The sequence below is a fragment of the Microtus ochrogaster genome, linkage group LG5 (assembly GCF_000317375.1).
Source record: "Microtus ochrogaster isolate Prairie Vole_2 linkage group LG5, MicOch1.0, whole genome shotgun sequence".
Classification (NCBI taxonomy): Eukaryota; Metazoa; Chordata; class Mammalia; order Rodentia; family Cricetidae; genus Microtus; species Microtus ochrogaster.
The window spans coordinates 50,104,980-50,120,146 of NC_022031.1; the positions used below are offsets into that span (position 1 = coordinate 50,104,980).

General features: G+C 43.1%; 1 protein-coding gene across 3 annotated transcripts in view; it reads right to left on the minus strand.

The window, feature by feature from the left end:
- Tmem245 (transmembrane protein 245) overlaps nucleotides 1-15,167 on the minus strand; it is a 76,334-nt gene that overhangs the window by 45,852 nt on the left and 15,315 nt on the right. For 2 of the 3 annotated variants that reach the window (XM_005362205.3, XM_026786599.1), the window contains exons 4-7: nucleotides 5,688-5,804; nucleotides 3,926-4,162; nucleotides 2,005-2,174; nucleotides 998-1,021 (exon numbers count right to left, since the gene is read on the minus strand). In XM_005362205.3, coding sequence (XP_005362262.1) covers nucleotides 998-1,021; nucleotides 2,005-2,174; nucleotides 3,926-4,162; nucleotides 5,688-5,804 — 548 coding nt within the window. The remainder of the gene's footprint in view (nucleotides 1-997; nucleotides 1,022-2,004; nucleotides 2,175-3,925; nucleotides 4,163-5,687; nucleotides 5,805-15,167) is intronic. The other variant, XM_005362206.3, reaches the window with a different exon arrangement.

Sequence of the window (15,167 nt, forward strand, 5' to 3'; positions counted from 1 at the left end):
GGGAGGGAGGGAGGGAGGGAGGGAGGGAGGGAAGGAAGGAAGGAAGGAAGGAAGGAAGGAAGGAAGGAAGGAGAGGAAAATCTGTTTCTGGGATGCTGGATTCACAGTTAATTTTTGTCACCTTGACACCAGCTAGAGTCATTTGAGAAGAGGGAACCTCAATTAAGAAAATGCCCCACCCAGACTGGTTTATGAGGAAGCCTATGGAGCATTTTCTTAATTTATAATTGATGTAGGAGGGCCCAGCCCACTGTGGGCGATGCCACCCATGGGCAGGTGGTCCTGAGTTGTATAAATAAGCAAGCTGAGCAAGCCAGGAGGAGCAAACCAGGAAGCAGTATTTCTCCATGATGGACTATTATTGAGACATGCAAGCTGAAATAGACCCTTTCCTCCCCAAGTTGTGATTTATCAAAATAAAAGCCCAAGCTTTGACAATTTGTTTAAAAAAAAAAAGACAAATTCAACAAGTGTTTTACAGATTTGTCAGTTTTTAAAAGTTCCTGTGCCATTTATAGAAAAATATAGTTTTCTTCCTCTACCATAATCATAGCTTAATGTGTTTCACAAACCAAAGGAACCTACAAGCTGGGTTTGGTGGGAGATGTCCACAATGCTAGCACTCGGGAGACTGAGGCAGGAGGATAGAAGCCAGGCTAGAGCAAGACTCGAAGAAAAAAAAGAGAAAGAGACCAGAGTCACCCCATTAATGAGGAAAGGCAAAAAAATCAATTCTATGGACAGAAGTGCTATGAGACATAACTTCTTAAATACTTGAACAAAGGGGCCCATTCATATCTAAGAGTTTGTGGAAGTTTCAGAAAATGACTCTATGGCAGAATTCATATTTCACGACCTTCCATAGCTTATAGTTAGAATTTTAAAAACAAATCTTAGTTTGACATGTGGACAGAAACACAGAATGAGAAAGGAGATGCTGAGGGGTGGGGCAGGGTATAAAATCCAGTAGTGAAAACCACACCCACATGTTTATTACCTTCTTATTTAGCCAGTGCCAGAGCTGGAGGACAGGGGAGGTGAGAGAAGATAAGAACAGTGGGATATCATTAGAGAATGCAACAACAGCAGGAGAGAAAGTCTCTAAGAGCAGGGAGGAGGCTGTCGGGAAAGGAGAGGAAGGAACAGTGCATCACAGGGCTTGACGCGATGCTGTTTTCCAGTCAGGATGGTGGAATGACAACCGCAAGCGTTCCTGTAGCACCTGTGCAGCCACAGCCCCTCCTGTGCAGAGCCTCTGCACAGCCAGTCCCTCTATCTATAGTGCCTGCCTGTGCTCAGTCAGCTCTGCCGACTTCCCCAAAGCTGGGCAACCAAGGGCATTCTCACACTGTGCTCCCACCCTGTCACAGGGATGCTTCTCTATACAAACTGTGGTCATAGCTGAATACATCAGACACATAAGATCTTGCTTATATTAACTCAGCAAACACAACCACATTATGAGGTAAGTGTTATCGTACCCATTTTGTTAACAATGAAACCAAGGCACAGAGAAGTAGCCATCTGTCCAAGGTCACAGGGCTAGTAAATAACCAAAGTGGGAGCCAAAGGTGGAGTGTGGGCTTAACTACGAAGTTCTCAGAAATTACCAATCTGGGCAGTAAGTCAAGCTTCTGTTTCTGGGGATCCAGGACTGGTAAAGCTGTCCTGTAACTCAGCACAGTATCTAACAAACAGAATCACTCCAAAACATCCCTGCTCTGAGCCACCATCTCATTACCTAGACTTAAACAAGTCGCTTCTCTCTCGGTTTCACTCTGGTCCTTAGCAAGAGAAGTCAATCTAGATGCTCTCTCCTTTAACAAGAAAAATATCTACAATTGTGTTTCATTTAAGTGTGCCCTATCTCATATGAACCATAATTCTAAGCTTTAAAGTTTCATGGAGAATTAGATATGAAGTACATTATTAAGATGTTATGAAATGGATCATTTCAAGCCATGGAACACATAAAATCCACTGAAGCAGCCAATCATACAATACCTTGCTATCAACTTTTAGTAAGAACTTTCCAAGCCCGATAACTGGCCATGGTGCTAACGCCTCCTGCCGCTCCTTCAGGAAGCACTCGACAACCTGCCACCACACGCGGCAGCGTTTCTCCAGGAAGCCCACCACTCCAAAGTGAATCACCAGCTTTTTAATTATCCAGACTACAGAGAAGAAACAAACACAAAGGACACAGATTTCAAAGCAGAACATGAAAAAGTTCCTTAGTTTCCATTCTAAATAGCAAAACCAGTACTAAAACAAGATCATGCAGGAAAGGAAAGAGGAGGATCACAGGTATTTTAAACAGAAGGAACTAGCCACGTGTCTTAGTTGGGGTCTTTACTGTTGTGAAGATAGCACAACCATGGCAAATCTTATAAAGGAAACCATTTAATTGGGGATAGCTTACAGTTTCAGAGGTTTAGTTCATTACCATCATGGTGGGAAGCATGGTGGTTTATAGGCATGGTGCTGGAGAAGGAGCTGAGAGTTCTTCAACTCAATCCACAGGCCGCAGAAAGAGGCTGAGACTCACCAGATGTGGCATGAGCTTCTGAGACCTCAAAGCCTGCCCCCACTGACACACTTCCTCCAACAATGCCACACCCACTTCCACAAGGCCACACCTCCTTATAGTGCCACTTCCTTTGAGTCAAGCATTCAAACACACGACTCTATGGGAGCCATTCCTATTCAAACCACCACACCAGGTACACTTTCAGGTAAGCCCCACTAGCTAAACATCAGCTTCTTTTTGGAGCTGAATCCCAGGGTCAGTCAGGGTCCACTGTCTAGCCTACAAACATCATGAACTACAATGGCCTTCATAGCTTCCCTCTTCCTAAGGAACACTGGGTCCTGACATTTACTGACGTCCTTGGCTATTACAGCTGCTCTTCCCCAGGGGCTTTGTACCACTGCTTTTTCAACTGTGCTCCTGTTTCCTCACATGATGCTGCTCTGTGCAACCTCTCTATTCAGCAGATGAACAAACTGTTAACGCAACTAGGAAGAGGCCAGAAGGCTGCTCATTAATGAGGGTGGACCTATGTAGTTGTCTCTTCCCACTATAATGTCTAACTCCTGGGACCAATATTCTTAAGCCCAACCTTGTAATTTGCAGGGCCAGTGTGGTGGTTTGAATGAGAATGGACCCCACAGGCTTATAGATTTGAATGTTTGATCCCCAGTTAGCAGAACTGTTTGGGAAGGATTAAGAGGTGTGGCCTTATTGGAGGAAGTAGACACTAGCAGTATGCTTTAACACTTCCAAAGTCCATGTCATTCCCAGATTGGACACTGTGTGTTGTGTGTGCCTGCCTGTCTCTCTGCCTCATAGCTGTTCTCTAACATGTAAGCTCTCAGCTACTACTCCAGCTCCACAACTGCCTGCCTGCTGCCATGCTCCTCACCATGCAGGCCATGGACTCTAGCCCTCTGGAACGATGATGGGCCTCTAACTAATGTTCTCTTTTGTAAGCTGCCTTGCTCATGGTGTTGTTTTGCAGCAAGAGAAAAGTCAAAGACTCAGAATGACATAACAGTTCAAAAATTCTTTAGGTTTTTGGGTTTTTTGTTTTTTTCATAGATTTTGAAACAGGGTCTCTCTATGTATCCCTGGCTGTCCTGGAATTCTCTAGGGCTCTTGCAGAGGACATGGGCACATGTGGCTTACAAGTGTCTGAAACTCAAGTTCCAGAGGATCTAATACCCTTTTTGGGCCTCTACAGGCACACATAGGCAGGCAAACACTCATATACATGAAATAAAAATATTTTTCTCATGACCTAAGTACAAACATACAACTATTTTAAGATGGCTATAAAATTATGTCAAATATTAAAATCCCATGGCAAGAAAAGGAGAAAAAAAAGCCTGTAGCAACAAGATAAAACATTAACCAAATAACAACCTCCAACAGGTACCGGCAGCAGCTGCACGATCCACAGATTCAGCCAGAGCTGGACAGCAATGATGGCCCACACAAGAGACACAAAGTAAATGTCACTTGTTTTCTTCTTTCTGAGAAATGACCCCATCTCAGGCCTCTGTCTGCCCAAAGTAGGGGAAGGAGAAGAGGGTGAGGAACGGGAGGATGATGAAGAAGAAGCAGACAATGCTGGGGGGGGCTCTCCCCTGTCAGTGGGTTCTAAAAAACACAAAAACATAAAGTCACACACGGAGACAAGAGCAATATAAATATACTGCACTGGCATCTGTAGCAGGATCTCACTGGGTTCAAGAGACAGAAGATTTGGACTGAAAGTAATTTGTGGAAACTGTCCCATCAGCAGGGTTTTGATCTAGGGAAATCAGATTTTCTGGGAGATAGCAAATGTTCTAACTTTTACTTTATATGAATTAAATATTTTTGAGATTCATTTTTATTGTATTTGTATGGATGTTTTGCCTGCGTGTGTCTGTGCTCACTGGTCAAGGCTAAAAGTGAAGAACAGTAACTCTATTACCTAAGTATCATCCTTCTCTGATTTGGAAACATGGTTTCACATGTATAGGAACAATATGCGTTTCTTCTACTCTGACTGGCTTTTTCCTAAATCCTACCTTCCTTAACACATGTAGTTAGTCAGTTCTTTCAAAAATATCTTGCTATATTGAGGGAGCTGAAGGACTGTTCAGCTGGTAAAGTGTTTGGCATATAAGTGTAAGTACTTGGGTTTGAATCCCCAACACCCACGAAAAAGGGCTACAATGTATGACTGTAATCCCAGCACTGGAAAAGTAGGGACAGGGAAATCTCTGGAGCTTGCTGGCAAGCAAACCAAGTCAAATTGGTAAGCTGCAGGGCCACAAAAGACCTTACCTCAAAAATTAAAGAGTGACTGAGGAAATACTGACCTCGAACTCTGGCTTCTACACACACATGCATTCACTACACACACATATACTAACCATATGCACAAAAAAAAAGTTTGCTGTAATAATCTTAACTTCTAATTACCCCTGTCACTAACAGGGATCTCAGCACAAACTGGGACAGACTTACACACTTCTGAACTCCGTCAAAGTGTGGAATGATACAGCCCTAAACCTGGTATGAATCTACCAGGGGGATCTAACAGAAGCCACGCTCTACAGAGCAACCAGAGGGCCTGCTCTGAGAAGCCAGTAAATAGATACCGTATAAGGCATTCAAATTGTACTCTTACTGTGAGACAAGAAAAAGAATACCAGGGAAGTAAAAAAGAAAAAAAATGAATGTATAAAATGTGGAAAGGAAAAACACCCCACTGTAGACAGGGAGTTGGGAAGTGAAGGAAACGCATAAAAAACAGTACAAAACTAAACAAGGTAGAACTGACTGCTGGAAAAGGAGCACTGAATAAAAAACCCTAGATAAGGAGAGCGCAGAGTCGGGGTGGAACTATGTCCGGTAAATGGGACACTAAGCGAAGAGCAGTGTAAGTAAAGCATGTTTTCAAAAGGCAAGGAAAGAACCAGGATAGGAAGCCCAAAGGCAAACAATCAGAAGGGTGAGAACAAAAACAAACAAACAAACAAGGAGGGTTACACTGTAAAACAGGAAGAGAGAGGAGCTGGGGAGCACCAGCAAGCCTGAGGTTCACTCTGTGCCGCCAGGCTGCTCTTCACTCTCCTGCCTCCCTCTATGTCATTTTCTAGAATGAGTCTGAGCACTTCATGACGTCAGTCACCTGCGGGCTGAGTGGAGGGCTGGTCTTCACTGCCTGACTCATACCCTGTGATGGAGATGGCCAAGTTTGCAAGAGTAGACGCTGCCATGGAGATCACTTGTCCTGGTAATTCTGCCCCTGTAAAGGGTGGGGGTGGGGAGGAAGAAACACATTTTTTAAAAAAAAAATCCTTAAAACAAATGAAAAAAAGCAGGAACTAACCCCTGCCAATTTAAACCAAAACTATTTTCAATAGCAACAAACTAAAACAGTGATTTCTCAGCCACTGTGGGTCTTTACCAAGAAAGAATACTTCAAAACTGTCACCTACAAGTCCCCGAACATTCTTCTTCATTTGAGAGCCCAATGATGATAAGTATGCCAGATACTTCACCTAAACAACTAAATTCAAAATGCTAGGCTTTTATAACTTTACAAGATGATTTCAATGCACATTTCTGCTGGAAAACTTTGCACACCAAGTCTGAGAGCTTCCGGGTTAAATTGGCTTGTACTATTTTGTATTATTAGGTGCTAATACAGTATGGAACAAGCCACATTTCCTGTTTACAGTAAGGACATAACATAAATGAATATGTAAATATATGGATGGATATTGTGCAAAAATGGTCTACAAAGTACAAACTTCAACAAAGGAGGCAAAACCCACCATTGGGAAATCAAAACATGATGGAGGTGGGTCATCTTTCTATCTGTTGTTTCATTGGTTAATTAATAAAGAAAACTGCTTGGCCCTGATAGGACACAAAATTAGGTAGGCGGAGTAGACAGAACAGAATGCTGGGAGAAAGAAGCCGAGCCAAGGAGTCGCCATGATTCTCCCACCAGACACAGCCGCAGGTTAAGATCTTCCCTGGTTAAAAAAAAAAAAAAAAAGATCTTCCCTGGTAAGACACCTCGTGGGCTACACAGATTATTAGAAATGGGTTAAATCAATATGTAAGAGCTAGCGAATAAGAGGCTGGAACTAATGGGCCAGGCAGTGTTTAAAAGAATATAGTTTCCATGTAATTATTTCGGGTAAAGCTAGCCAGGTGGTGGGGACGCAGCCCCGTCACTCATATTACTACACTAAACATTACTTGGTCCCCTGGTATAGCACAAATTCTAATTGGTTTTAATAAGAAAACCCCATGTCAGATATGCTAAAAGATCAGAGAAGCAGAGCAGCCAGTCACTAGTTCTGACCTCTACCGAATCCACAGGTCAAATGGACTGAATCTACTTTTAAACCTATCATATCCACCCTATAAAATTCCTGCTGGATAATATCAAAGTGTATCATTTGCACTGGATTCAAATCAAGCATTTACTGGCAAGTGAGGCATGTCTTTGATGGTCAGTCACTTAACAGGCTATGCAGACAGGGTAGACTGGCTCATACAGCACCAGGTTGTAGTATATTTTCTTACACGCTAGAAGCTATTTCTTAAGTGTCATATGCTGCAGCCAAAGTGTCATATGCAAAGCAGTTTCCATCAAGCAAGTACACCTGTGCACTATGGGTAACAGAATGAAACACTCTCATTTGAAAGCCACACAGCTCCCACAACAAACACTCTGCAGGCCAGTGACTTTTCTGCAGCAATTCAGCAAAGGTCCCTGAGAAGTCTGGTTTCTAAGTTAATGGCAAGCAGCAGACATGGCCTTCTGTCTAGAACACTTCTGTATTTGTTGAGCACCTCCCCCAACCACACTGTTTCCATCTATGCCAAAGCCATGAATAGGTGTTTGGCTTTGCAAAAAAAAAAAAAAAAAGTGTAATTTCCAGTTGCTAATGAGTACCCTTCCCTACTTGTACCAGCTGCAGTGGATTCTACAACTTAAGGACACTGGCCATTCTAACCAAATCATGGCCACTCACACAGATAGGACCTTACTTTTAGAAAGCATGACAACAGAGAAGTCTGCCAATCATGGAAAATAAAACAACTCTTCAGTAAGTTAAAGAATTATTAGCTCCAATTAACCCCATACACCCACAAATTAAAGACTGCCATCTGCCTGAGATAAGAAGCCAGAGTCGCAAGTGGTCACTGAAATGCAGAGCCGCCCAGCTCAACCATGTCCTAGCACAGCCTCCAATAAATGCCCCTGTGGCCTGAGTTTATTTTAAGGCACTCAGAGAGAACTGTCATTCACAGTCTGTAAGGGGACTTCAGTCCTTCAGCGGTCGTCTGCAGATCACATGAGTCTCTACAAAGGCAAACATCAACTGCGGGAGGAAGGAGGTCCGTTTACGTCTGCCGTATGCTCACTGTCTATGAGTACCATGTGCTGGGGATAAAGACAAACAGACAATTCCCAAGTCTAGTGAAGAGACATACCTGCATTAAAGAACCACATAAAGAACAAGTGACAAATTATGACCGCTACACATGGTACAGGTGTTTTATTAGCTCTTAAGACAAGAAACCTGCAATAATCTGGAAAATCAGGGAAGGGTTTGCTCTTTACATTTGTATTTATTTTTTTATTGTGTTTGGGTGCTTTCCCTACAATGTATGTCTATATACCGCATGTGTACAACGCCCACAAAGGCCAAAAAAAGGTGCCAGAACCCTGGAACTGGAGTGACAGATGTTTCTGAGCCACCATGTGGATGCTGGGAACTAAACTTAGATCCTCTGTAAGAGCAGCCAGCGCTCTTAGCCTCTAAGCCATTCCTCAAACCCCAAGGGAAGGGTTCTCTTTAAAAATGAAAATATAATTGATATTGTAAGCAAGGAAAGGGAATCAACCAAACGAATGCCAAGAATAACCTCAGGCTAAAAGGAACCTATCAGGAATGCTATGGAAAGAACATGAAAGAAACATGAAAGAACACGAGAACAGTAACAAAAAATGTCAGTATATTGAGGACACAGACGGCTAGAGGGACAGATGACCGAATAAAAAGCTATAACCAGTACACCAAATGACATTAGGCACAGAGATCATACTGAGAGTTTTACTCTACCCAAAGAATAGGAAAGTACTGGAATCGTAAGCAGGGCAGTAATCTCCACCTCCATCTTCTGAAATAGAGTAGAGAATATACAGACTCATGTGTAGCTCTAGAAGTGACCCCTGCGGGCTTTTTGCTCAGTTTCTACAACAGCAACATCTTCAAAACTGTAGTGCAATACTCCAGTCAAGACAGCAGTGGTGGCGCGAGCCATGTAAGCATCCTCAGTACAGGCACCCTTCCCCTGCCCTCTCAGGACCCACACGGTGGCCTCCTGCCCTTAAGTAAGCAACCAATTCTGAGATGTACTAAGTTCACTCTCGCTTTTCTGGGGGACAGATGAGAGGAAACCTAGACACGGTCTGCAGTGGATATGGAGTGGCTGCATTCAGTGATAAACTCACAGATCACAGCCGAAGGTGCCCTCCTCTCCAGGTTATCCCACAGGGAACTGTAAGAGGCCAGGGGTGAAGATTCTGGAAACTGGCGTTTTACTAAGACTTGGAGATAAAAGTTTCATAAACTGACTACAGCAGAGATCTCAGGAAGACCCTCCCAAAAAAATCAGTGTGGGGACACCTAATAACCCTTACAGTAAAGCAGGGGAAGGGGGAAAGATAGGTGGGACAATTTCCAGTCAAAATACAATATAAGACAGTGCTCTCTCCTCTGAAATAAGCAACAGTCAGTGGTCCTGAACAAACAATTTCTACATATACAATTTAATAAGAGGAGGTTCACTTGAGACACCCTAAAAAACAGCTTCCATGGTGACTTTCAAATTTACTCATCTAAGAAGAGACTGGGCCATATGCTAACATAGGAGACAACACCCTGAACTCACATCCACTGTAATGCTGAAACTAGAAGTTATAATCAATATGTTAATAGCTAATGTCAAATAGTGTAGAACATTTGAGCAGCACAAAGGATGGAAACGTAAACCGGGTGGTGGGGACACAGGCCTTTAATCCCAGCACTCGGGAGGCAGAGGCAGGTGGACCAGCATGACCTACAGAGTGAATTCCAGAACAACCACAGTTGCACAGAGAAACCCTGTCTCGAAAAACAAACTAACTAAAATTATGGAAACCTAATCCATGCTGGGAGCTCAGGAGACAGTTTCCAAAGGAGTTCTCTCTCCAGGATACTAGATCATTCTATTCTCTAACTCACTTAAACAACAGCAGTCGCATAAAGGAACAGAACAAGTCTATCTTGGGGAAAGGAGAGACTGGAGCTTAACTAGTAATAGTAGCTACAAGTTCCTAGGCAAAAAAAGCAAAGCAGCATCCTCTTTGAAGGGCTTCAAGCAGTCAAGAAGGCCAGAACACACATCTATGAGAGAAGTGGGCAGGTAACTGGAAGATGAAACTTCCAATTCAGAGAGTGGAAAGCTACAGAGTTTCTATACGTGGAGGAAGGATAATTCCAGGGCTGGGGAGGCAGGTGAGGAAGCAGCAACACCTAGGCCTGAACCCCAGTTCTTACCATAGGGGCAGTGGTGAGAGAATCCCTGCCAACAAGCCCAGTATCCTCACAGGTGAAGCCAGTTCCTATTTTGTATGTGACTGAGTGGAAAGATAAAGAGCTCTGAATGCTTCCTGGGAGGTACTGAGCACATCTGAGCCATCACCAACAACAAAGTACTGTCACTGACAGCACACACTGTCAGCATAAGCCACTAATGTCCCCAGTACACCCAGAGGACCTCTGCAGCCTCCATCCCTTTACTTACTAGTACAGCTATGCCCTAAGTCATAGTCTCCCAAGCAGACACGTCCATATCTTCTTTCAGAGTTAAGTTACATTCTGCACACCATAAACATTTGAATCTGAAAACTAAAACCAACAAAACTACAGTGTAAAAGACTATTCGATTTGCTACTGTCAATAAAATACACAGTGAACATTCAATGAAATCTATGCAGTCACGTTCTGGGTCACACAGAGTGATTACCACACAGTGAAAACCAACAAAAGGCGCTTGAAAATTACAGACCCAAGACCTGGTAACTTCTCTTATCAAACAGATACACACTTTAGTGAGTTCTATCTGTGTGCTATGTTTCTGTACTTCAAAACCCCAAGGTCTGGACAGATGAATGCCAAGAATGAGATTCTAGGCAAGGTCATGGTACTAGATTTAAAAACCAGCTAAAAATAGTCATATAAACAAGGATTCATAACCTTGGGCTCAAGGTCTGGGGTGGGGAAGCATACTCAAGGTTTCAAGTATCAATCTACCTAGGGTCAGGGCCAGTATGGGGACAGCTACACAGGTCCAAAGGCAGCCAGTGACAAGACAGAAACTCAGACTCTGAAACAAAGGAACCAAACATGAGATTAGATTAAAATCTATTGATACAACAAAGTCCACGAAGAGTAAATTGATTTCTCAATGTTAATAAGAAAACACAAGTTGATACAAGTATAAATAAGTATATTGTTCTGCTCTGTTCTTCAAGCACAGCAGCAGTGAGAAACCAGAACTGCCTGCTGCTGGCACAAGGACTGCACAATGGCCACCTGCTACCTGTAGTGACCTGTCCCTAACTAACAGGGGACACACCTTCCTCTCAAGAGCTTCTAGCGCACAGGGCCCCGGCATGAGCAGTGGCTAGGCTCCTCTAGGCCTACAAAGCTAACAGAGCTGTAACTGGAGGTCAGGGGATGAGCAGTGAGAAGCTGGCTTTGCTCCTCTCCTCTTTTCTATCTGGGCTTCACTGGCCAGGCTTGCTCATTCTCAGCATACGCTCTCCCAAGACTGAAGACTCCCGGGGCAGAGCAGAGCAGTGGCCAGCTGATCCGCACTGCTGCTCGACACCAAGCATCTTGATATTAGCGACACAGCAGAAGACTGTTTTTCCTACTTTTTATCATTTTTCCTTCATTTTATTTTTAGTTTATGTTCATGGGTATTATGCCTAACTGTATGTCTTTGTATCACATACATGCAATGCCCACAGAGGCCAGAAGAGGTGTCAGATCCTCTGGAACCAGAATTACAGGTGGTTCTGAGCTGCCATGTGGGTGCTGGGAATAGAACTCAGGCCCTCTGGAAGAGGAGCCAGGGCTCTTACCTGCAGAGTCATCTCTCCAGCCCCCCCTTTTTTTATTAAAAAATCTGGTTTTGTGTGTGTGTATGTAAGAGACAGAGAGAGAGAGAGAGAGAGAGAGAGAGAGAGAGAGAGAGAGAGAGAGAGAATATACATATGAATGCAGATTCCCACAGAGGCCAGAAGACATTGGATCCCATGGAGCCGAGTCAAGAGTTATAGGCAGTTGTGAGTCACCTAATGTGGGTGCTGGGAGCTAAACTCTGGTACTCTGAAAAAGCAGCGTATGCTCTTAACCACTGAGCCACCTTCCAGTCCTGGCTCTTCTTACTTTAAAGCCATCGCTCATATTCAGAACAAATGCCTGAATCCAAGTATCAGGCATATACAATATGATATCAGTCTCACCGGATTGCTTCAAGAGATAGGATGGCATGTTTACACACCGCCAGGGCTTCCTGCTTTAGAAAGAATAATGCCAGCATCCTCGTGTCTCTACAAACCAAGGGAACACAGTGACACTCTTTTCCAGGGGTGGTGTTAGTTCATACTGAAATGTAACTGTCACTGTAATATTATTGAAGAGGTGCCATGTAGCAAGGACCAGTAGTATTAAGAGTTGTCATGAGATATTGTGATGAGAAGGTGGGACACCAGACGTTAGCACTTTGTAGCAAACTTTTTACCCTTATTGTTATCTCATTATAATCGCCCAGCCTGTGCAAAGACCAAGAAGCAGTCTAATGAAAGGAGCAGCAAGGCTAAGGCAACAGGTTTCTACCACGTGAAACAGTGGGCAGTGGGCAGAGAAGTGATGGACTTAGGATGAGTCAGTCAGCCAGGCTAAGGTGGAAGAAGAAAGGTAATGATGACTACAGCTGGGGCAAGGCCAGCTGCTGACACGTTCACTATGACTAATGCCTGCTTATTCCACGTGACAAGGCAAGGAAAAGAGCATGGGGCTGAGGGTCAAGGACCTCGGCTGGAACCACAGCTGCACTGTGTGACTGGAGGTGCCTCCACCTCTGAAATGCAACATGTTCAGCAACAGAGGGAGGCACCATCATTGTAGTTTATTTATTTGGATCGTGTGGGATTTGTTTGTTTATTCTGTTGTTATTTGTGGATTTCTAAAGACAGTCCATTCAAAAGGACCTCAAAAAGCTGAAGTAATAGTTCAGTGATTAAGAGTACTAGCTGCTCTTCCAAAGACCTGGGTTCAATTCCCAGTACTCACATTATGGCTCCATCTACAACTACAGTTTGGGGGATCTGACCGCTCTTCTGGTCCTCGGGCACGGCATGCACATGGTGTACAGATAAACATGCAGGCAAAACACATGTATATATAAAACAATGAAAATAAAATTGAAAAGAACCCTAAAAAGTTCTTATTTAGTGAGAGAACATATTTCCCCTACATTATTTAATGTTCCAGGATATACCACCCAAGAGTTCCCGAGTCCCAAGAGTCGAGCTCCTGAGTTAAAAGTGAACTGTTGAAATAAACTCAGTTTCTGGGCCCAGGAACCAAACAAACGCAGGCTTGAATTCCAATAAAATCCAGAAGCCTAATTGATGTGAGATTCTCCTCTGTGTGCTATGAATATCTTTTATTACCATTGGTTATTAAAGAAACTGTTTCAACCAAAGGCTTACTAGAGTAAAGCCAGGCAGGAAATTCGAACAAAGATGTAGGGAGAACATAGGCAGAATCAGAAAGACACCATGTAGCTGCCAAGGGAGATAGACGCCCCGGAAACTTTACCAGGCTGATAGGACTTAACCCTATATCTGAGGGAAGCCACCCCAGAAGTGGGGAAAGGGTGCCCAGAGCTGTCTGAGTCACTGACATCCCAGGAAAGGAACAAGAAGGTAAAACCAAGCAAGACAAGTGAAAGTCATCAAATACTGCCTACTCCAGTCTTCCACACAACCTGGGGCTCAACCATCCTCACAGAGACAGGTCAAAACAGGAAACTGAAAGACAGCAAAATAGAAAATACAATCTTCCAGATTTTTCACTGTCAGAGAGATCTATAACTATGGTTCTTCGTAGTTATTTTAAAGCCAATTTGGTTTATGTAGTAAGCTCCAGACAGCAGGGCTACACAGTGAGATCTTGTCTCAAAACAAAAGAAAAAGAAATCTCACAGTCATCTGATATATACTTACCAAATAAACTAGAAACAACCTAAAAAATCTTTCACAAGACATACGATCACCATACAAGAGTGCCGCACACTGTTGTGACTGGAATAAATGCTAAAAACAACGTTGGAGCCCATGTTCAGTGATGCCAAGTGTGGTGACATATTGGAGGACCAGCCTGAGCTGGACATCAAGATCCTATGTTCCAAAGAGAAAAAGAAAAATCTAAAGCAGCACAGAAATCATTAGTTAAGGGGCTGGAGAGATGGCTTAGGAGTCAAAAGCAAATGGCAAGAGTTAGTTTCCAGCACTCATGTCGCAGCTCATAAGGCCTGAAATGTCTGCTCCAGGGCATCTGACATGCCCTCCCCACAGACACCTGGACACCTGCGCACCTGTGCCATACAGCACATATGCGCGCTCTCTCTCTCTCTCACTCTCTCTCTCTCTCTCTCTCTCTCTCTCTCTCTCTCTCTCTCTCACACACACACACACACACACACACACAACCACACACACCTTTAAAAACAAAAGCATTAGTTAGCAAGTGCTAAAGAACTCTTAACTAAACTGATGCCAAGAAACAAATTCAGCAGAGATGAAGGGTACAGTATCGGCATAATACAAAATATATTCCATTTCTAACTAAATACTAAGAATGCATCATACAAAATGGAAACTCAGAAAGCACATTTTATAATAAGGAATAAATTAAACCAAGAAGATACAACACTTAAACATAATATTACAGGATACTAAAGAATAAATACATGGAGATGCATTCCAGACTCATGAACGGGGAGGTTGATTACTGACACGTGTATGTGAAAGAGAGAAAAAAATGCAATGTTCCCCAATTTACTGATGAATTCAACAATCTTATCAAAATTCCAGCAGACTATTATGTGAAAATAGAAAAAAAAAATGATCCTAAAACTCACATGGTAATGAAGGGAACCAAAACCACCAAAACAGCATGAAAAAAAAAGAGAAAACTAGAGAACTTATATTCCTACTTCACCAAAACATTGGCATAAGGACAAACAGCAAAGTCAAGGAAGAACAAAAGTATAGGCATAAACCAGGTTCAAATGATTCTTCACAAGGCTACCAAGGCCACTTAAAAAAAGAAAAAACTTCAGCAACTTGTGCTGGGAGAAACTAGATGTCAGACATGCAAAGAGAGGGTGGACTTACTTCATGTTACATCCAAAAAGCAACTGAAACCTTGATGGAGGAAGGCCATTGGTTAATTAAATAAAGAAGCTGCTTGCCCTGATAGGTTAGAACGTAGATGGGAGGAGTAAACAGAGCAGAATGCTG